Source organism: Bactrocera neohumeralis, chromosome 2 (assembly GCF_024586455.1).
Source record: "Bactrocera neohumeralis isolate Rockhampton chromosome 2, APGP_CSIRO_Bneo_wtdbg2-racon-allhic-juicebox.fasta_v2, whole genome shotgun sequence".
NCBI classification, from domain to species: domain Eukaryota; kingdom Metazoa; phylum Arthropoda; class Insecta; order Diptera; family Tephritidae; genus Bactrocera; species Bactrocera neohumeralis.
This window is the reverse complement of record NC_065919.1, coordinates 91,406,415-91,429,692: the sequence shown is the minus strand read 5'-3', so window position 1 is coordinate 91,429,692 and position 23,278 is coordinate 91,406,415. Positions and strand designations below refer to the sequence as shown.

The 23,278-nt window shown below is 34.0% G+C and overlaps 3 protein-coding genes across 9 annotated transcripts; 1 reads left to right on the top strand and 2 right to left on the bottom strand.

Annotated features, from left to right (window-relative positions):
- Positions 1-262: 262 nt before the first annotated feature.
- LOC126752089 (uncharacterized) lies at positions 263-2,112 on the top strand. Of its 2 annotated transcripts, none has more exons than XM_050462661.1 (4): positions 263-875; positions 1,025-1,428; positions 1,500-1,722; positions 1,832-2,112. In XM_050462661.1, the coding sequence occupies exons 1-4, from the start codon at positions 696-698 to the stop codon at positions 1,922-1,924; spliced, it is 900 nt and encodes a 299-aa protein (XP_050318618.1). In that variant the 5' UTR covers positions 263-695; the 3' UTR covers positions 1,925-2,112. The 2 variants fall into 2 exon arrangements, with proteins under 2 accessions (XP_050318618.1, XP_050318611.1); XM_050462654.1 differs by having other exon boundaries at positions 266-875; positions 1,775-2,112.
- On the bottom strand, positions 2,090-5,624 carry LOC126752079 (endoplasmin). The gene is made up of 5 exons (XM_050462643.1): positions 5,424-5,624; positions 5,235-5,324; positions 4,960-5,042; positions 3,480-4,756; positions 2,090-3,359 (listed from the first exon to the last, which is right to left on the bottom strand). Exons 1-5 carry the CDS (start codon positions 5,461-5,463, stop codon positions 2,456-2,458), a joined length of 2,394 nt encoding a protein of 797 aa, XP_050318600.1. The 5' UTR covers positions 5,464-5,624; the 3' UTR covers positions 2,090-2,455.
- Positions 5,625-6,333: 709 nt separating this feature from the next.
- On the bottom strand, positions 6,334-15,377 carry LOC126750864 (discs overgrown protein kinase). 6 transcript variants are annotated; one of them, XM_050460634.1, is made up of 5 exons: positions 15,275-15,374; positions 13,879-13,993; positions 10,879-11,215; positions 10,247-10,336; positions 6,334-10,181 (listed from the first exon to the last, which is right to left on the bottom strand). In XM_050460634.1, the coding sequence occupies exon 5, from the start codon at positions 10,105-10,107 to the stop codon at positions 8,797-8,799; it is 1,311 nt and encodes a 436-aa protein (XP_050316591.1). In that variant the 5' UTR covers positions 10,108-10,181; positions 10,247-10,336; positions 10,879-11,215; positions 13,879-13,993; positions 15,275-15,374; the 3' UTR covers positions 6,334-8,796. The 6 variants fall into 6 exon arrangements, with proteins under 6 accessions (XP_050316591.1, XP_050316630.1, XP_050316602.1 ...); XM_050460673.1 differs by lacking the exon at positions 15,275-15,374 and adding an exon at positions 14,723-14,741; XM_050460645.1 differs by lacking the exon at positions 15,275-15,374 and adding an exon at positions 14,455-14,693.
- Positions 15,378-23,278: the final 7,901 nt, after the last annotated feature.

Here is a 23,278-nt window from a genome sequence, read left to right as displayed (position 1 = left end):
TTGACCTGAAAATGGCTGCACCTTTTTATTTTCTAAAAACTTTATAATATATGATTATAAATATAATATCGGATAATATTGATGAAATAATTCCTTCAATTTATTGGAGTTTCCGCACTTCACACTATCATTTATTTATTGAAATTAAGGCATAAACCATCGATAGTCAAAATAAAGTATCGATAGTGAGACGAAAATAAATCTATCGATACTATCCCATCGATTGTTTTACAATTCTATTTGGTTTCGTATAATGTTATCTTTGATATTAGTGCAATAAATATTATGTGATATTAGTATATATTTTTATTGAAAGTTCTTGACAAAAATAGAGTTCATTCAGCGTGCTGTTATCTGCTCGTAGTTTTGTTGGTGATAGCACTGTTAAAACTAAAATTTGTGGATTAAAAATGCGTGTACCCTTCAAGTGGATTTCAGAAAATTAAAAATGTTTACCAATGTCAACTGCTACATTGGTGTTAAATAAGCATGAAATCTGATTCATCTTTGAGTGAAATTAAAAACTCATATAAAATTCCTAAGGTCGGTGAAGACGTGTTTCAAATGTCAACTCCAAGCTATAATACTGAATTGAAAGGCTCAAATGGAAATTTTGTTATTCCACCACAAAATCGTGATTGCTCTTATAAAAAATTGAGGATTAAAAAGTAGCATCAAAAAATAGATTAAAAAACATGAATAAAGATAAAAGTATTGAACATGTTAACGAACCAGGGAAGTCGATATCAAAGCATATACCGAACATTGATGAGCATCACAGGGAATTACGACGATCAAGACGGTTCCCTGTAAAACCTCGTCGATATGAACCAGAAGATCTTACTTCCTTTGTTAGAAACAAAAACAAGTTAAAGGTAAACACTATCAATACTATCCGAGAACGCTATGAATCTGACACAAAGAGTGATGAATACATAACGGGAACAACGGAAGAAATTAATTTTATAAAAGCATACACATTGTGTAGGTCTAATGACTCATCTAGAAAGTATTTCCTTTTCAGTCAGAATACATCAAATCTACTCCAAAAACTAAAAGGAAAAAGGCGGGGCCAGTCAGCAAAGATAAGCCAGACTGCTTTTATTCTAAAACGGAGAGTGATACATCTAAGTTGACATCGGCCCAGAAAAAATGCCAACGAAAAGAAAAAGATGATGCCGTTAACCAGCATGAAACTCAATCAAAAAAAACCCATTTGATAAAAAATTCCAAATTAAAAAAGCCAATTTTTAAAATTACTAATGAACATAAAGAAAATAACTTGAGGATTGTAAAGCAATTAGTTTATCCTACTGCAGAGGAAATAGCAGAAAATGAGCGCAGAGAACGAGAACAGATAAAAGTAAATAGAAAAATGAAAGCAATGTTACAAAATCTTGTACAAGTACCTGAAAAAGTCAAAATATTGTAAGTATATTTACCTATAAGCTACTTGTAAAAGCCAGTAATAAAGATAAAACTTGGCAATTTTTTTAAAGGTCACTCAATAACATGACCTCTGATGAAATTTTGAACACCCTTCCTAAATACAAAATTCAATTAGATATTATTTTCCGTGAATTGTGCTCAAAGCCGAGAGTAGACGATTATAAAGGAATCAACCACTATTCGGTAATTGAACTGATCGATCATGAAAAACAGCTGAAGATGATGCACAAACTTGGTGAAGTTTATGAGGCGGAACAAGATGGAATATCTCAGGTTGGTAACAACATTTGTTTAAATATATAATAAAATAACTGCATTTATCTAGTATCCAACGCTATTCGCTAATGCGTTGATGCCCGAATGGCTGGTTCATATATTCAAGGATAAGTATGAATTTTCCCATACTGAAGCCGTATCCCATTTGAACAAACAACGACAATATATGCAATATTTGGGTGCAGACGATTATCACTGAGGACTATAAGAGTTACTATTGAAATATGGATAATTTGTAAGATAAAAGAAAATCCAAATTTATATGATTTTAACGGTATGGGAATTTTTTCATCACTTTTAAATAATGTGCCAATGTAAAAAAATCCATGCAAACCCTCTTTTCTAGACAATAAAATATCAACAATTTTTTAAGAACAAAATATTTTATTTGAATTTGTTTTTTATTTTAATTCTAGATTACAAGTAGAAATATTTTTCATCATTTTGAGAAGTTTATGTATGTATGTATATACCAAAATTGAGCACTAAAAATACGCTTTGTGGAAATGTATTAATCGCTTTCTGAGGTAGTATATAATATTACCTTGCGAGTAGCGAATTTGCCTTCTCTTATTTCGATCACTATAATAAATACGAATTCAGAGTATGATGCAGAAACTTACATGCAATGCAGGCGAAATGATAAAGGGATCAAACTGAAAAAAAATCAGTCTACTATTCATAAAAAATATAATTTTTATCTAAAGACCTAAACTTAAATTTTTCTAATTTAGAGTTCATCGTGAACCTCATCATCTTCGCTGTCTTTGTTCTCTGATAAATTGTCATTTTCCTCATCGTTTGCAGTATCGCCAGCAATATCCTCATCATCTTCATCTAGCTCGATTTGTTCATCTAATGGCACTCCCAGAGATTGGCGCATCATTTTTTCGATTGTATCTGCGAAATCGGATGTCTCTTGCAACATGAAGCCTGAACGCAAAGTGGCCGTGCGGAACATCATTACAGCCATGTCCTTCGCTGTACTGTCGGCTTCATCAGCTTCGACGCGGCGCAGGAGTTCACGAATAAGTGGATGACGGGGATTTATTTCTAATGTTTTTTTCTGATTCAAGTAGTAGCTACGTTGTGGATCATCAGACTTTTGGTGTGCATTGGACAATGCCAACCTTTCCATGTTACCAGTCCAACCGAACATTCCAGCAACGAGTGCACATGGTGAGTTACTAAGGCGTTCTGAAACTTGTGCCTTCAAAATTTTATCCTTCAGTGCCACTTCATTCAACCATTTTACGAGTGGTTCAAACGTTGATTTTAGTTCCTCAAATCTTGATTTGCTTTTCTCGGACTCGTTTAATTTAAATCCCTCTTTTGCAACATTTTGGAATTTCTTACCATCAAATTCAGGCAGGGCGGAAATGCAGTATTCGTCAACAGCCTCGACAAGGTAAAGGACTTCATAGCCCTTGCTCAACAGACGTTCTACAAATGGTGATTTTTCGACTTCGGCGCGGTTAGCGCCTGCAATAAAGAATATATGTTCCTGTTTTGCCTTCATACGTTCAACATATTCAGCAAGGGAGGTGAGATCTTTTCCGTTGGACGATTGGAACCGCAAAAGCTTGGCAAGCCGAGAACGATTACTGGGGTCTTCCATGATACCGAGTTTAATGCTGGAAATTAGAAGAAAATGTATAAAGACAAGCTCCGAAAGAAAGTAGAATATTTAAAATTGATATTTAATATATTTATATTTTAAAAACGGAGATGTTTTTACTATCTTCTTTACTTACTTGGTTGAGTATTCTTTCCAGAATTTGCTGTAGTTATCCTTATCGATCTTTTTAATCATGTCTAAAACCTTGCGAACCAACTTCTTCTTTATAACCTTGATTAACTTATGCTGTTGAAGTGTTTCACGCGAAACGTTTAAAGGCAGATCGTCGGAATCAACAACACCACGAATGAAATTCAAGTAATTGGGCATCATATCATTAAATTCGTCGGTTATAAAAACACGACGTACGTATAATTTTATATTGTCGGCTTTGGTGCCATAACGATTGAAAGATTCTGATGGCTGAACTTTTGGAATGTATAATAAGCTCTTGAATGTAACTTCCCCTTCTGCAACAAAATGTGTGTGTGTTAGAGGTTCGCTGCTGTCTTTAGTAAGTGTCTTATAAAACTCTGTGTATTCATCCTCGGTGACATCGGCTGGTTTGCGAGTCCAAATAGGTTTACTGTCGTTGATTAGTTGCCAGTCCCAAACAGTTTTGGAAACTTTCTTTGTCTTTGGCTTGTCGACGTTTTCAGATTCTTCCTCAACCTTAGCTTCGTCATCGCTATCTTCTAAATTGTCTTCAGTCTTCTCTGACTCCTCAGTTGTGGAATCTTCTTCGATTGGCACATCTTCTTCAATAGTTTTACTTGACCACATTAAAATCGGGAAATTTATGAATTGAGAATATTTGCGGATCAATTCGCGTACAGTATCTTCCTCTAGGAAATCTTGGGCTTCGTCCTTCAAATGCAAAGAGATAATAGAACCTCGTTTAAGGGTGTCACCACGAGGATCCTCAACAATACTGAAGCTATTAGCGTCCGATTCCCAAATGTACTGTTTATCAGCATTATGCTTTGTAGTAACGACTACACGATCGGCTACCAAGAAAGCAGAGTAGAAACCAACACCAAATTGTCCAATCATGTCATTAAGGTCTTGGCCAGATTCTGTTTTCGACGTATCTTGCATTTTAGATAAGAAATCGGCAGTGCCCGATTTGGCGATTGTACCCAAATTGTTGATCAGATCTTGATGAGTCATTCCAATACCAGAATCCATAATATGTAAAATCTTATTGTCTTTATCAGCCTTAATGCGTATATTCAATTCTGGATTAGTATCCAATTCACCCTTATTCGTGAGGGCAAGTAGGCGTATCTTATCAATAGCATCAGAGGCATTGGAAATCAATTCTCGCAAGAAAATTTCTTTGTTTCGGTACAATGAGTTTATTATGAGCTTCATCATGCGATTTACCTCCGTCTGGAATGTAAATTTCTCCGCCTATGGTACATATAAAAGATTAGATGTAGATTAATAATTATTTGCATTTTTTAAATCAAAATGTATTGGTTGAAAACAATTTCCTTTACATCCCAAATGACAGACGTGGCAAAAGTTTAATCTTAACCCAAAAACTACTATTTCAATAAAACCATATACTTCATACATAATAAGCAAAAATCAAATATTTAAACCTTACTCACCTTCTCTCGGACCTCCTTCATCTGTGCAACACTCAATCCATCCAACTTTATGGCCTCTTCCTCACGCTTGAGAGTTTCAGCATCTGAACGAAAATTTATTAAATTACAGTTTATATATGTTAACACATTTAATACAAATAATAAATGCCTTTGCGAATATTTTAGCAGTGACGTGTACAAATCACGCACAGATGAAATTAGGCGATATCAGCTAATAATATCGATAGCAAGTGAAAGGCAATATATACTACGTATACAAATGTGATTTGCCTTACCTGTTCTGGAACCTTCCTTGAAAGAACCTAAATCCAAATCAATAGTTTCTACATCTTCTGTGCTTTCATCTGCTAGAATCTCTCCCACACCTATAAAAAAAACATTTATAGTAATATTAATTACACTATAACATATTATAAAGTCGACAGAGATTTGGATATGCCGGTATACGCGCTATGCAAACTAACCTGCTAAAAGAAGCAAGGCCAACAATAATAAATACTTCATTTTAAAGTGCAGCAATCCTTTTGAAGCTTTTCTTGCTATTTATTGATGCAGTTTATCCAATCAATAAGCAACTTTCAGAAATTGCAGAACTCCTTTTATTACAAAATATTCTCGACAAAGATTGAAACCAACTGAAATTGCAATTAACACTCAACTGCAAAATAATACACAATGTACGGTGGTTAATATTCAGCCAACTGTTCTCTCAGACATGTTTCTTTAGTACGGACAGGGTTGCATCAAAAGGTTCACACGGATTCTTCTTGTACTCCAATATACTGTATTTTAATTCGTTTGCCCTTAAACCTAATTTTTTTAACTATTTAAGGCAGACCCATGTTATTAGAACATTCAAGCATAATTTATACATTCCTTTATTTTGGATAAACGCAGTCTTAAATGTACAATTTGCAAACAATTTATTGATGGTATAGTTACACACCACACTTTTACAGTGAAGAGAGCCACTACAAATGTCGAGCAATGATTGGTCCAAATCATATGAATATTTAGTACAGTTCATAACCAAAACTGTTATCGAAATTGTCTAGTGAGATTTGGGTTTCTCTATAAATTTACTGATTTTTTACACTGTGCTAATTGGACAAAAATACCTAATTCAAAAAGATTGCTTCAAGAGATAAAGTTACTACTAGAAATACTTAAGACGCCCACAATTTTTAATTGTGTTCGTTGAAATTCTAACAAGAATGAACAATGGACAACAATAATTTGACCAAGTCCAAATATTCAACTTAGTACAAAGGCATGAATATTTAATGAGCTTTTGAAAACCTTTTCCATGACAGCTTTCTAAAGCACTGTTACCCATCCAACATACGACCAAAAGAATAATAAAAAATTGGTGGATACTGTTAATTCATATAGTTACGTTTTATTTTCATATCTCGTATTTATATGCATTGAATTGAATTAAATTAAATATTTATCAGTTACTAATAGCTAATTAGGGACTCCATCTACGTGTCCTTTGTCGTTTGCCTGTTGCATTAATTATTAAAGATACATTTAGTTGTGTTCTTTTTTGTTTTCTTTTTGATGTTTTTATGTTTCAGTTTTTAAGGTATTTTATATTTATAATTTTTGTTACTATGTTTCTTATGAAATATGTATTTAGATATATTACATTTCTAGCGCATTCTAAGTAAATTTACTTCGTAATTAAATAGTTTACATATAACTACTTATAGTAAGTTTAGTTTTAATTAAAATTAATAAATGTTTTTGTTAAGCTTTATTCCACATTTGTATATTAAACATATATATGCATATACATATGTAATTTCTAATATATTTAAATGTTCGATTTTGTTTTTTAATTGGCTTTATCAAATATTTTATATTTATTGCATTAATAATTATGTTTAAAGTGGTTCTATTGTTATAAAACTAGCTTGGATTTATGCATTAAAATCATTGACAACGAAAAAGATATGCCCTTTATACATATGTATATAAAACATTCCATATTTCTTACTTAAAATTTTCAAGTAAACAATATATAATATATACTCATAATCGTATTATTTTGTTATTTGTATAAGCCTTGTATCTGGAGCAATTGATTTTTTTGATTGATCTTTAATCTCTAGCATTTGGTTCAAATTTTTCAGTATGTATTCGAGCAAATGAAAATTTATAAACAAAGTTATGTATTGACACCATTTTAGGCTTTATAGAGAAATTATAATTTTAAATGCAGATGTCAAAAATACATACCTACTTCCTCTTCAGCACACAAACTTTATTATAAACAATCACTGTGTCACTTTCGAAGCATTATAATCAAAAGCCCGATTGTATTTCGTTCTTCTGTGTGCATTAATTACAATATATACATATTTTTAGTTTTAATAAAGCTGTACGAAATATACGTATTTCAGAGATATTCAATAAAATTTTCAGCGACAAAATTAAATTTTAACCATTATGTTAATTTCATTAAATGAGGAAAACGAGCAAATTGCTTGTTAAAATGGTTCCAAAGTTTTGTAAAAACTCTTGTTCAAGTTAAAAAAATATCGAAATTTTTATAAAAGTGTATTACAATTGTCTTGTATGATCCTAAAGCAATCGTATCTTGTTATATTCAATATATTTCACTTGCATGTAAAAACAGGAGCTTTTAAAGTTCCGTTCAATAATTTCAGCAAAAATTAAGAGAAAAAATAAAGTTTTAATTCTCAAAATAAGGTATTTTTTCAAATATTTTTTCTTTGTTTTTAATATAAAAGAATTAATAGGTATGGAACTTAAAGAATGATTATATATAAATATACATACAATGCAAAACTATTTGTGTACATGTATATTTTGGGTGGATGAGTTCAGCTACAGCAAATGTACTTTATAAATTTATTTCTTCACAGCTACACCTAGTATATGTAGAGTAGTATTCATCACATTTAGCACGAATTACAAGTTTTATATGCAGCATTGAATTTCTCATTTACAAAGTTAGTCCATAGTATGACTCATCCGCGTACATGTCCAATGGTTTTTATGTTATAATTATTGTTAATGTTAGTTACATACATACTTCGTTTCATTTTGCTATTTTTAAGAATACACCCTAGTTATGTTTTTCTACTACTTCAATTGTGTACTGTTTCATTTTGTCGAATGCCCCACTTAATTCTTGTTAATGTTTCTTCTGTAATTTCAGATTTAAAATGTCAAGAGGAGAAGCTTCGATTTAGGAATATAAACTTAAATATTAAAGGTATTTTAATATATATTTAAGCATTTATGCATATATGCAATATACATTATGGTATACATATATATAAAGTGTGTGGATGTGCACTTACATCGAATACAAACAATATGTATTCAGATTCTCGTATAATTACGGATTAATAGAAAGTATTTAGTTGTTGTTTTGCGCCGATGCGTTTGTTGCGCTAACTAATCAGTTTACTGCAGTTCTTTTTATAAATAAGTTGGCATTACTAATGCTTACGCTTGTAATTTTTATAATTATTATTTTTTGATTCATGTAAAATAATATCGCTGAAAGTGCTCGCTATAAATGTGGGATGGGGATTTTTTAGGATCACAAGTAATCTCCTTGCCACTTTTTTGCTTTCATCGTTTATTGGTCGGCACTTATTTTGAAGCATTGCAATGTCTACAACGACTGTCATTACTCAGTGAGTAAAGTGAATAAACGAATTTGAAAATCTAAAACTGCTAAACTAGATGAAGACGACCTGACCTATGCTCTATTAACTAGTTTCAATTGTGTGTATTTATATATATATAAATATATATATGTATATAGTATGTAGTTGAAATCTAAACAATAAAATATTATTTCGCGTTTCTCACGTCGTTGACAACGTTCGGTTGCACACATCCGACACCTCCGCCACCACCACCACCTGGACGCATCCGAATCGATGGTCGTCGCTCGGGCGTATCGTAAGGAGGACGCGATGAGTTTGTGGCCGCCATTGAATCATCCATATTAAGACCGCCACCACCAGTGCCACTGCCCACAACCATTTGGGAAGTGCCGCCACCTCCGACCATTGCCCCGCTACTACTGACCAATGTCTGTGCTCCACCGCCCGAATTCATGATTTGTGCACTACCTATGGCAGCGACACCACCAGCTATTTGTTTTTGATTGTGTTGATGTTGTTGTTGCTGTGTTGCAGACGCTTCTTGTCCCTGTTGGCATTCACCACCACCATCCTGATTCTGTTGTATGGCTTGTGGATTGCGCGGGCCGCCAAATTTTAGCAGATTCCAGTCGAATACGTAGTCATAGGTAAAGCCAAGACGATGGAATAAATTACGAAAGAGTTTTCTTAAATAGCAATAATCCGGTCGCTGCTCAAAGTGCATTTGTCGGCAAAAGTTCAAATAATTTACAAATTCGCTGGGGAAACCTTTGCACAATGACAATATCGTCGTAGAAAGTTTCTTCTCCGAAATGCGTTCGTATTTTTGACGCTTATTAGCTGCCTTCAAACCTTGCCATGGCAGTGCACCCAAATTGAAATACATCAGCACGTAACCGAGGGATTCTAAATCGTCACGACGAGACTGTTCAATGCCCAAATGTGTATTGATCGACGCATAGCGGGCAGTGCCGGTGAGATTTTTATTTTCCCGGTATGGTATGTGTTTCAGTGAACGGGCGTCGCGGAATTTTTTCGCTAGTCCAAAGTCAATTATATAAACAAGGTTGCCCTTCTTACCCAAACCCATGAGGAAGTTGTCCGGTTTTATATCTCGGTGTATGAAGTCCCGAGAGTGTATGTAGTCTATGCGAGATATCATCTGATCGGCGAGTAATAGAACGGTTTTTAATGAAAAACGTCGGGAACAGAAATTGAATAGATCCTCTAATGATGGACCTAACAACTCCATCACCATCACATTGTAGTCACCTTCTGAGCCACACCAGATAATACGCGGTATACCTATGCCGCCCTGCATGGTTTTATAGAATTTCGACTCGATGTGGAGTTGGGGATGTTTCGTACGAATGCATTCTAGTTTTATGGCAACTTCTTCGCCCGTATTGATTGTGGTTCCAAGATAAATATCCCCAAACGATCCTGAGCCAATTTTACGACCCAAGCGATATTTATTTCCAACCCGCAATTCCATATTTTTACAAAACAATGATCCCTAAAGGCTATTTATTCCTTTGTAACTGATGTGTGAAGTTATGGCTTTTGGCGCTGAAATTAAAATATATATTTAGTTAGTTATAGAGAGCAACACAAAGAATCTCAAATAATCAAACCTTTTTAATGTTGAAACAATCGTGCTATCAATTATGAATGACTTCTTCGAGCAGTGCGTCGTTTAGGTTTTCGGTTGTTGAGTTCATAAACTAAAAGGTAAGGAAATATTTGTAATTTACTGAAATTTAGCAAGAGAAAAGGAAAAAAAAAATTAAATAAAAAAAATTATTTTAGCTTCTTCAAAAATTGTAATTGACATACAGTTTTTAAACTCAAACAGATATGTCTTTGAATATATTTAGAAATATATTACACACATATTTCAAATTTCTCACAATACCGTTCTTTATATACTAATAATATAATTATTTAATCATACATATAATTAATGTTTTTTTATTGGTATTTATTTTACTGGTGTACTCGGTCACCGAAAATAGTTAGCTCAATACGAAAAATTTTTGTTTCTAAATTACAAACGTTTTGAAATAAATTTACATTGGTAGCACATTTAAAACCAAAAAGCCATAAGCATTTACATATGTCAGGTTGTTTTTAAAGCTGAAAAGTTGGGCGAAACTACCGCATTTTCTATGTTGGTTACAAAATCGTATGATACTTACATGTATACATATATCTTAAAAATATATCAGTATATACATAATATCAGGATCATCATTTAAAATCTTACCGCGTTGTTTTGGTGGTTCCTCTAAAGCCGATGAAAGAATGGAACGGTATAGTATATGTTGCGAATGGTGTCGTATCGTGGCAGTGTGTGGTGAACAGAAAAAAACGGGATTTACGTGAGGCGTCTGTCTGCTTTGCGGCTTTCTGTTAGTTTTTGAATTGTGTGTGACACTAAGATCCTTTATCCCGCTTCAGGCTGTTACACTGTTATTCGCAAGGAAAAGCGTTTTTGCTTTGAAATACATATTCCGTTAAGAGTATTTACTGAATTGAGCCATCAATTAATTGTCGGGTTTATAGAGTTTGGCCGTTGAATTGATTTTCGCTCCGTTTTAGCTCTGAAAAATGTGTGAAAACTTAAATTGATTAGTAAAACATGACAAACAAAAATAATCATTCCTTCATTTATTGACAAAATTCAGTCGACAACCCTGTCTAATAATAGTTCAATACAATAATATATTATTCAGAATATCTTTAAGCGGTTGGACGTAAATTTAAGAAAGGTCGAACGATGCGACTCACAACGCTATAGGAGTTATTAGTCTCTTTCGAAAACTAGTTATCTCTATGTAAGCGGAACAGAACTTGATTTTTGTCTGGATAATGACTGTATGATAATGAGAGTATTTTTAACGTTTAACAACAACAATAACAAAGCAGCTTATCCAATCTGTTGATCAATCAATACTTTTATTGCACTGAGAGTTATGTTAATACAGTGAAATTCTCCATTACGGACAGTCCTTCTAACCATACACCTACCATAACCGGACAAATTTCATGAACGAAACGTTTTCATTACTGTTTTTTATCCAAAATCAATTTTTATAACCAGACATGAGTTCCAATGACCGGATACAGACATTATTTAAATTTATAAAGAAAATTGTGTCAAATTTGTAGTTCCCATAAAACCGTAAGGGAAAACTAATGATATAATTGTCATTAATTCACTTCTGGCTAACATTGGTTCGCATTTATTAGTTCAATTGATTCTAAGGATATATTTTAAACATATGTTTTGACATGTCCCGATATTTGGACAACTTCCATAGCCGTACAATAACACTGCGACGAGTTATAAGGAATTTCACTGTATATACATAGATATGTTTTGTAAATATTCCTAAACAAGTAGAAAACTAAATTTTACAACTTTATGCCCCTTTTTCTGTTATGTAAGGAAAGCCCCGCAAATTTTCATATATATTTTAGCTATAACCAATATATTGAAGAGTTGCACTCTTTAAGGTAACATCTCAAATCCATACACATTAATCTATTTTTTATTGTCAGTACACTACATAAATGAACCAATGGGAAAGTATATTTTTGGAATAGGTGCACACGATTGTTACATTTATTTATGAGATTTTACACATGCATCTTTCAGGAAAAGTAACGCATTTCTCCTGCATACAAATTTCATTACATTTTTAATTCGACCATAAATTATTTTGGCAACAGTAGCTTTTAACATACAGTCGCTGCTTCTAGAAGATGATTTATAATAGTATTTCTTTATAAAAAACATATAGACCTTTGATATACACCAAGGACATTAAAAGAACTGTTGTTAAATTATAACTAGATTTGTAAAGAAACAAATAATACGAAAAATCAGCATCCACACACGCATTATCGATCGCCTAACCACACATATACAGCAAACAGCTGATGATAGCAGCTGGAAGAGGAATTGGAAAAGAAAACAAGACCAACTACCAACGTCAACAAAAAACAATAACATAATAGAAAACAAAGAAAACAGATTTTCTCTTTACGCTTTATGAAGACTACATCGCAGTTCATTTGATATCCGTTTCCGACTTTATCTAAACTAACTTCAATTCTACGAAAATTTTATATTAGTACAATATTTTTTCGATTAATGGAAGGAAAAAGGGTCCACAGTAAAACATTAAATGAAACCCCCAATTCATCGTCGCCAAAAGCCGCTTAGAATCCAATTAGAAATAGTATTCTTCTTGCAGTATTTCATCTCTTTGTACACATTCAATAATGATCATTAAATTACACTGAATAATGAAATTAAACATCCCTAAATTAATTTGGAGGAACATACTGAGTTGGCACCCTTTAGCCGGATAAAAATCAGAGTACGTTCCAGTTACGTTAGACCCAACCAATCGACGGCAATGATTACCGCTTCAAGATTCTGATTCAAGTGCACAACTGTTCGTTCATTTATAACTGCATGTACTTATTATTACTGATCTCTATAAAATATCTATATATATAATTTCATAAGTGAGGAGAAGAAATGTCTCCTTAACTCAGCTAGAAATGTGAGTGATTGATGGGGAACCGGGCGCAGTTCCTTGTAATTCGCATCGCACGTACATATTAACTCAAACCGATAACTTCGTTAAATTGCATTCATACATTCTATTCTTTATTAAGTAACCGGATCGGACCCGGATTTTTATCTGGCCAAGGACTGTCAACTCGTCACCATGTCTCGAAATTAGTTCAGAAATTTTTCTGCCGTTACAGTAACATTCTAAGTATATCAATTTCGTTAATCCCAATGTATGTATCGTTTTGTTCTATTTAAAAAATTCACCTAGCGTAATTTAGTATCACCAACAGTCACCGGAGCTTTTGTTCCTTTCTTTTGTATCGGTTTTAAAATTAATTTTCAGTCTATATAATAATAACATTAATAAAATTACGAAAGGTATGAAAACACCTTTTAGTTTTTTACAAAATAGACCTAAAATACTCTAACAATCACTTTTTTCTTTTTTTAAAAAATCTAAAAAAAAATGCTAAAATATAAAAAACAAATTGACTTGCAGTCAATGGCCTTGCATTGGCGAGGGCAACCAGATGTGTTGACACCCGCAAACGGCATAAGCCTAAAAATTTTATTTTACACACAAGTGATAAAAATTAAACCGAAAACCATGTAAGCAGCTATGGATATAATAAGCGAAACATGTGCGTTGATATTTGTTATTATATTAATACTTACATTTTCTTTGGTCGCGTTGTCTGCTTTTGCCGTATATTTATTTTGGAAATTGAGGGATATAATAAAGACGCACCTGACGACAAAAGCTCACGCACACTCCACATTCATTAGACACCTCGACCAGAAAAAAGAAAAATTAAATTCTTCGATTTTCACAATTTGTAATTAAGTAAGATGTAAACATATTAACGGATATTATTTTATTTTATACAAAAGTTTTGAAGCGGAAAAAGGTGATCTGAACCGATGTTCAAGACGATTTTAACAGTATGTAACAACGGGCAATGGACATGAACGACAAAGTTGTCTAGTACGACTATGCTGAAATACTGCGAATCCTCAAATATCGCGTGTATGTATCGGTAAATGGATATTTAATTCACAACGAGACCGTAAGTAAAGATGATACAATTTATATAATATTATTTTATCTGCTTATGTTTGTCGTCTTAGTTATCGAAGGTGTTTTAAGCGTCAAAACATTTTTTTATATGCCTAGCTACTTTCGTTCAAGCAGAATCCACGCACGCACGCACGCACAAATCAAGAAATTTTCCTTTAGGAATATTTCAATACTTCACACTTATTTAGCAGATGAATAGGTTTAAAACCTTTTTTCCGGACATAAAAGCCCACTTATTCACATTAGTTGCTTCGACAAAATTTTCATTTGTAAAATAATCACAAAAGATTTTCGAAGTCGCCTCGTTGGAATAAATTTGTCCGTCCGTTTGCTAATGTTCCGAGCTTGTCAGTACTATCTACGGTTGAAAACAGTAAATTGCTATTTCTGTATCGTTTCCACTCATACATTTTAAATTAAGGAAACTTTTGTTCATCTTACTTGCGCACACATAATCAACAACAGTGTGTGCAGCAGCTAGCAGCTCGTTGGCCTCAATCGGCGATGGTATTCGCATTTATTCACCTTCGAATTCGAATGTAAACGGGCAGGGTTACCGTTACCAATTGTTGGTGTAACCAACGAAATGACTGATTGGAATAGGTTTTGGCGCTAACGGAGCTACTGTCTATACATAAAAAATAATTAAAAAAAAAACTAAATGAATGCCTGTTATAACTTGGCGTTTTTATAAGTGTCCTTTTTTCATGTCTTTCAATGGCTATAAGGGAAGGTAACCCTGTCTTATACATTTAGTACTTCGAACTTTTTTCTTTATTTTGCTTCAACGTCGCCGTGGCTGCTTATAACCCAATCTTCGAAACCGAATGTTTTTCGCCACTCCGCATTTTTTTTTCCTTTTTTTCGTTCACTGAATATCCTACATAGGTGACTCTCCACAACACATGCTAGATTCTTAGGTTACACATATCGATTTAAAATAGGTTACACACGCGATCTCTAGTTTTAGGCACAATTTCTTTTCACACTTACGTTTCTTTTATTATTTATCCGTATTTTTGTTGTAAATTAATTTAGAATATCACTCAATTTAATCTTTTCAATAAGACTTTGCCATTTCAGCCTATCGAACAGAACTCCAGTGTTGAACAATTATGAATTGTATATTACATGTCGAAACAAAATGTCATTGCATGGTTGAGAACTAGGCTAACAGGGTTGCATTCGTTAAACCTAGTTCTCAAGTGAATTTTCCACTTTTATTTGTAATTTTACTCTAATTTAATTATAATTACTTTAGTTATTAAGTCAAAAGTAAATATGACATTATACATATGAATATGTGAAAATGTTTCAAATCATGAGACATTTGGGAAATGTTTCTCTGGTTTTACTGCATACTGGACGGAAACATTGTTTGCCAAAGCTTATGAAATAGGATGATAACGGTTATGTTGGAAACTTCGATAAATCAAATAACCGCCTAAGAGCAAAGTTAGAAACCTTAAATTTTATTATAGGCGCGCGGATGAAGACCTGTTTAAATATGTCCCGCTTATTTTAGGAAATATTTCATTCTTATAAACTACTTATCCCAATTCACCCAAATTCTATCCACAGGATTATGCTTATGTCTGGCTTCGCCCAGTTAAAAATTGGTAGCGACCACGTCCATTTTCTATATTGTGAAACCGGAGGGTTTATTTTACTTCAGCACATATGTAAGTATGTATGTATATGCAAACATATTTGCAAATTCTTCTCTGTAGTTGCTTTCATATATGCCATATAAGAAGTATTTAAGTGAAATTTAGTGTGTTATAATTATAAAATGATTTAGAATGTATTAAACAATGCCTATACGAATTAAGACTCAACAGATATGAAGTCAGTGTTTTATGTTTCTGCACATTAGAAAAACTTAGAAATTTTAGTTATAAACTGAAGCTGGAATAACTAAACTGGTTCTCTGTGCTTGACTTACTATTAAGTAAAATGTCTAATAGCCAACATTTTCTTTTTCAAATTTATAGATATCTGGACATGTTTCACATACATTTAAACTTTACAAATCGGAAGACTATATTCTTAATAAACGGCCTCTCTCGAACTTGGCTATTCCTTTCTCGTTTTACTGGGAGAACCGTGAAAATAAAGTGTACTTCAGCTTTGCCAATTATTTGTTTCCTTGGTTGACATTATAAGGAGGCAAATAAGTAGATAAAATATCATAATTACATACATACTATGTATTTAAAAAGCCAAAGAGGGTAGATAAGGAAACATGAATTCTTGAACAATATATTATAAGTATATTAATTTCTTTTTGATTGATAACAATTTATTATTAGGAGGATTATGAGAATCATAAGGGTGGAAGTTGAGGAGAAATTGAAATTAACAAACGAACTTGGCATGCATATGGAATATATTTCAAATGTTTATATGTAGATATGTGCAATTTGTGAAGTATTAAATTCCACCTAAAAGTGAGCACTGTCAGGCAAGTAGTTACATTTTGTCATTGATTCTTATCGGGCTTATGTATATCTTGCTTATAACCAAATGTTTCTAACTAATGCTGATTGAATATATGTACTTGTATATTATAAATTTTAGAAACAGCTATTTCTGAGTGGATATCTAGAAGTAACGACGCAGTCATACATACATACATATACAGCTTTGTCCAAAATAATGAAAACGAAAATGAGTAGACCATTCTCGTCTATGGTGGAAGTGTAGTAAATGTTGATAGCTTCATATTGGTCCCACGAACAGTGGCGTAGCTACAACTTTGGGCGCCCGGGGCCAAGGATGTTCTGCCGCCCCCCTTTATCTACCTACCTACAAGTGGTGAGGTGGTTCGAACAAAAGTGAATTTTTACAAAATATCTTCGATATTAAGTATATAAAATTTAGGAACTAGAAGCCACGCAAATTCTGAAGTTCCAAAATTCTCACAATACGGTTTTTGAGGAAATTGATAGTAAATTTACAAGACATCTTATTAAAAGCCATAGAAAAACCCCATTTTCGCCCTATATCTTGCACACTTTTGACACAATTTGCAGGAATTTTTGCCCGAATTGGAGTTTTTAAATACAATTTTCGAAAAATTTGAGAAATGAAAGTATTTGTTACATTCAAAGCATAGGGTAACTGTGAGAGTGACACGTCGCCAGACGAAGCTAGAAAAGTGCATCTTTAAGTTCTATCACTATTTTTAAAAAAGATATAAGCCTAAAGATATAAGACAAATTCAAAGACTGAAGAGTATTCGAGTAAAATTTAATATTTTTCATTGTCACATTGTGAGTTACAACTCTTTTATAATAAATTTTGTAAAAAAATTTGTTGAAGTATTTTTCTGAATATTAAAAAACAGCGAAGATCGTTTTGCCGCCCCAAGACATATTCTGTTTCTATTTTATTGACTAACTTGCTTACGAGTAAAGCATTCTAAATCATTACAACATATAATTAAGTTTTTTAGTAAAGGAACATATAGCTGGCACAATATTATGCAATACTATCTACATGCCTAAAATCTAAATACAGTCCTTATAGTAGTTCTACTATTTTGGGCAAAACTATATGTAACAGTACAAAACAATACCTTTTGCAGTAGCAACAGGTAAGTCATCGGCACAGTATTCATCATTTAGCCCTCGCAGGGCATTCAAGAAACACGGTGAAACGTAACCGGCAAGCATACAAGGGTTCCTATCTATATTTTGGGGTTAGAGAACAAAAACCAAAATTAATCTACGAAAATCGTGTTATTGTTTTTCAAAATATTCTCCATTAAGATCTATACACTTTTGGATGAGTTTCAACCAATTGTCGAAGTATTTTTGCTATTCTAATTGAGGAATCGCGTTCTGAGCGCATCAAGCGCGTTTTCAGGTGTCGAAAAACGTTAACCTCTTAGTTATATTAGTTATAGAATAAAAAGAATTATGTAACTTGGTGTCAAGTCAGGACTGTACGGTAGATGACTCATCAAATCGAAGGTTTAAGTGCTAAAAAATGCAAAAATTGCTGCGGTTGGTTTTTCTTATTTTTTGAAAAACAACTGGCAAACAAATGGTTGTTTACCACTCAGAATTTACTGTTTTGCTTTGTCCAATGGTATGTTTGCGATTTTCAAAAAAAAAAAAAAAACAGGCAACCATTTGCTTGGAAGTGCTTTGTGTGCGGAAAACATATAGTCGACTGCTGTTTTTTTGGGCTCATATGCATAAATCCACAATATTATAGACGTGTTTCGAAACACCGCTATCGTATTTTTAACATTTCCCTCGACCAATCGGCATGAGCCTTTTTTTGAGCGATTGACAAATTTTGTGGGATCCAACGTGAACAAATTTTCTTGCGGTCAAGTATTCACGTAATATTGAATGTACACTGGTCCTTCTAATGCCGCATGACGATTTGGCAATATCAGTTTGCACACAGCATCAATGGTTGCCGAAGCAACGACCTAAACGAAATTCGGTTTGTAGTGATCCACGACTTCAATTGAACACATCCTACCATCGATAAAAACTGATCCTGGCTATAGCTTCATTGCTACAAATTGGATTAAGTTGATCGAGGCACTGTTCCTGAGTTAATAAGCTTGAAAGTTGCAAAAAACAAAAATAATAATCGGGCGTAAATGTGCGTGATTTAATTTCTATTTTGGGCGAGATGAATGTTTTAAGTCACTGTGAACAACACAAATAACGCACGTATGTGTGATAATAACATAAAACTTTACGGAAAATCTGTGAGTTGCCAGATTGCAATACTAGGGTTGCCAAGTCCCGAAAAATAAAAGTGAACCTACGTACCTGTGTACATATTATTTACATACATACATAGTATGTTCATATATATGTGCGTAATTAGCATTAACAAGATGTACATAAGTATGTATGTAAATGGCATAACATGGCAATACCAACCGAAGCAACAAATAATAACCTCAGTGGCATCAGCAAAAATCGCGGTAATATTGCTCACTCGCGTATATGTGGGTAAGCCGTTGACATCGCTTCTCTCGTTGCTGCTAATTGATTTCATTTAACAAATGTCGCGAGCAATATTTACTCAACTTGTTATGATCATTTGCCCCGCTCGGTCGTGTGTTGATTCACTGGTTCGCTAATATCTCCCATGTTGGTGTGTTTGGCTGAAATTTCTGTTTTATTGTTTTTGCTTTCGTTATGTTGTTTTTTTGCTATTACACTTTATTATAGCCGACGTTGGTACATACCAATGCTTACATACTTACGTTTCTCACGTACTACTTATTTTGCTGTCTTTTCCTTGCCTTTGTTGTTTCTATTGTCCATCCACTTAAGTAAGCCGTTAGCCAATAGCAGGCGACATTAACTGCCCGAGGCGGTGTTTTGTTCGCTTGCCGTTAATTGATTTAAATGATGCTTTTGCCGCTGCCAGCCAATCAGCACTCAGCGTAATGTTTCAATATTGAAAGTTCTTGCGATTACATAATTTAAACTAAAAATTCGATTACTTCATCGTGAGATAGTTTTCCCTCGGTAACAGCTAAACTCATCCTTAAGGAAAGGGAAATATTTTTCGACAATTGCCCGAATAAAAATTAAAAATTGCCACAATATTTTTATGTCGATCTAACTGTATATTTCAGTAGGTGTATCATAGACCAGTTTCAGGGGTAAACGGTGCACCTATAATGGAAAAAAAACAAACAACATATAAATTTACGGTGAAAATGCGTAAATGGAGATTGAATATAATATCCAGCAATCAAAATAATATCGGTTCACAGCAATAATATGGCGAGATGCCATAATATCGCAAGACATAAGATCATAGCCCTATTTAGGCTAAATAATTTAGGCTTAATTAACTTACATACTTAGTAGATATTACATGAGGTCTACGTATGGTGTGACAGCTGGCCAGTATAACCTAACCTAACTTAGTCAACGTACAACATGGGCTTGAAAAAGTTACAATCTTAAACGAAAGAGTGTTACAAAAAATACTTTGATCCACGACGCTCTTCCTTTTTGTTTGTCAAAGATTTACAATACGAATTGGTTAATCTCCTGGCAATGAGAAAAAAGTTCATCAATTCTCCGGTGTCGGGCGAAGTCATTCATGCGCTTCAGTATCTGGTTAATTGATCACGGTAAGAGTCACAGGCTCATAAAAGGTTACTCGAAATCAGGTGTGTAATGTTATAAAGTTTCAGAGTTGTATAAAAGGGCAGTCGGGCATTGACACTTATTTCTGTCGGTCAGTGAAGTTCCCAAAAATTCTCGAAGGGGGCTAGCCGCTCATCGTTAAATAGCATCGCTAAATGATTAAGTTAAGTAATTTTCTTTAAAATTGAATCGGTTCACGATCCTCTATAATAATTTTGATTTCTGATGGTTGTTTTCGTGTTTCTTCTGAAACGAAGGAGACATATCCTCATCCATTTTTATCTGAGTATGTGGTTGGTTGAACAATTGGTACCTAATGGTCGATTCGCTGATCTCCCACGCTTGGTGAATCTAAGGCTGCTAATATCTAACTGTATGCTCTGTCAAAAAATGTGTTCCTGCTTGCTCAAGGCTTGGATCTGACCCTCTAAATCAATCGCGACTGCACCACTGCTAATTGGCATGATTGTGAGGGAATATGTACAGTTGTACACACATACATACATGTAGACGTGCAGTACACAGTACACAATCATTTGACATTGAAAATTAGGATAGCTTCACGAAATCAGGTGAGAAGAAATAAAAAATTTAATAAAAGTACATTGTGTAATAACAAGTAGCAAATGGAAGGGAAAATGTATGCGTGTGTGTGTGAGTGAATATGGATGACTCTATGGAGGTTATTATTTCCCAACTGTATGTTACACATGCTTCGCTTCGTTATGCCACTGTTTGCTCAAGAAAGCCGCCCCCAAGATACCATGTCTGTGCACATACATACATACATACATATATTTTACTTATTTAACAAGTATATACATATGTATATTTGAGGTAGTTTGTGTGCGTAACCAGCGCTGCTTGAATAACCCATAAGAACACTTTGGACTTTCAATTTTCCTTGAGTTCTTTAAGGTTGAGTGAACTGCTGTTGCGGCGGTGTGTTGGATGTGCTGCATTAATCGCCGCAAGTTGCTACAAAAGCACATACAATAGTAAATGCTACACATGTACACTCTTAATCCAAGTTTAATTCAAGCTTCTTTCATGCGCCAGAAATGGTATTACTCTTACAGTATTTGTCTAATGCCCAATGGATGTGATGTTGTGATGCGGCGCTGCACTCGATGCGTCGGTCCTTTTGATGTGCGAAGCAGACATTTGGAAATATTTCGATTCTTCTTTGCCTTTGATGCGAAGTGCGTCCGTCAGCAGCATGAAAGCGTTGATCAGTATCGAGATGGAATAAGTACTAAATACGGCAATGGAGGAAGGGAGGGCTAGTATTGCAATAACTAATGAATTCGCAATTACTTCATAAAAGAATTAATTTGAATTATAGGAATACTTGTTAGTCTTATCTAACTGGAGCGTCTTCAGCTGCACTTACTCATTGTATGCAAATATGAAGACACTTGCACACAAATACATACATACATATGTATGTATATACTCACGAAGTCGCATGCTTGTCGGCATCGATAGGCCAATAAAATGGTCTATATGTAATGTCCGAAACGTCTGCATCTGGCACGTAAATGTTTGTACATTCTAGTGAATATACTTACATATATGTATGTATGTAAGTATATGTGCATACATGCGTGGATCTGTACTATTGTTAGCACTGCTTAGTGTCTACAACCATTGGGAGTTGCTGTAAATCCGTCTGTTCGGATCTTCACCGCTCGTGGGTGAAAATTGTGGTTCAAAATCCGTCTGTTCGGATCTTCACCGCTCGTGGGTGAAAATTGTGGTTCAAATATACTATACATGCATGCTGTCCACCTCTCTGGGGAATTTTACATTGCAATTCTTGCTTGGCTCGAATCTAAATACAGAAATTTCGGCTTCACGAAATCAACTAGGGGCCGGGGATCATTCGGACCGCTATGCATATTTCTGTAGTTATTTGAATCCTCAAACTATAATGTAATGCCACTAGGTCGAGATACAATATTAAAAAAACAATGGTGTAAAGTGATTGGGTGGTCTGAAGTGTAATAGTTTGAAAAATAAGTTACCAAAAGACTCCATTACGAAACCTTAAATTTTGTAGCGGAATAATTCGATTGTTTATAGAAATAATGCATAAGCTTTTAATTTCTTCAGATATGCGGGATAAGTTTCCAAACTGGTAAACATAGCTGCAACAACAACAGGCGCTCAGCACTTTTATCATAACATAGATTTCAAAGACTTAATTATATTCGACTTCGTTGACCATAATTACCATAATAACCCATAATTTGATTAAAAATTTACCTGAAAGTCTTTTTGTTTTCAGCAAAATTAGTAAATGAAATTATTGGAGTTCATCATTCTGTTCTAGAGCAGAAAATCGCCCAATCCACAAAATTTAACACAGATGCGTTAAAACATTATCTATAAATTAAGGTCAGATATAACCGGTTTGAGGGCCACCAATAAATGGGAGCGGATGTACGGCCAGGCAGACGCATTTACACACCGACACAAATCCCGAGAAAATGGGGCGGTGTACGCGGAGTAGGGGACGCTTCTTAGAAGTTTCTTATGAACCACTTGATGGATCCATATATAAATATGTATACACACCTATGTAAATACGTCTATCCTTGCTGGTGCCAAGTCGCAAGTGTTACTCTTCAAAGCACCACACTACCCGCTTACACTTCCGTAAGAAATATATGAATCTGCCAGTATCTAAGTACGACTATTTACTTTACTTATGTGTGCACGTATATTTGCATGTCAACTTTAAATGAGATATGCCTGCACGCACACATACATACATATGCTCTTCTATGGTGTGCCCAAAGAGTGCCGAAGGGTTGGAATTTCCACAAATATGGCATACACGCATGCGATT

Coding starts and splice junctions, on each gene's coding strand:
- LOC126752089 (XM_050462654.1), top strand. CDS start 696: ATGAATAAAGATAAAAGTATTGAACATGTTAACGAACCAGGGAAGTCG. Junction 876..1,024: donor GAAACAAAAACAAGTTAAAG/GTAAACACTATC, acceptor TTTCCTTTTCAG/TCAGAATACATCAAATCTAC. Junction 1,723..1,774: donor AACAAGATGGAATATCTCAG/GTTGGTAACAAC, acceptor GCATTTATCTAG/TATCCAACGCTATTCGCTAA.
- LOC126750864 (XM_050460665.1), bottom strand. CDS start 10,107: ATGGAATTGCGGGTTGGAAATAAATATCGCTTGGGTCGTAAAATTGGC.
- LOC126752079 (XM_050462643.1), bottom strand. CDS start 5,463: ATGAAGTATTTATTATTGTTGGCCTTGCTTCTTTTAGCAG. Junction 5,043..5,234: donor CAAGGAAGGTTCCAGAACAG/GTAAGGCAAATC, acceptor ATTTTCGTTCAG/ATGCTGAAACTCTCAAGCGT. Junction 3,360..3,479: donor TGGAAAGAATACTCAACCAA/GTAAGTAAAGAA, acceptor TCTAATTTCCAG/CATTAAACTCGGTATCATGG.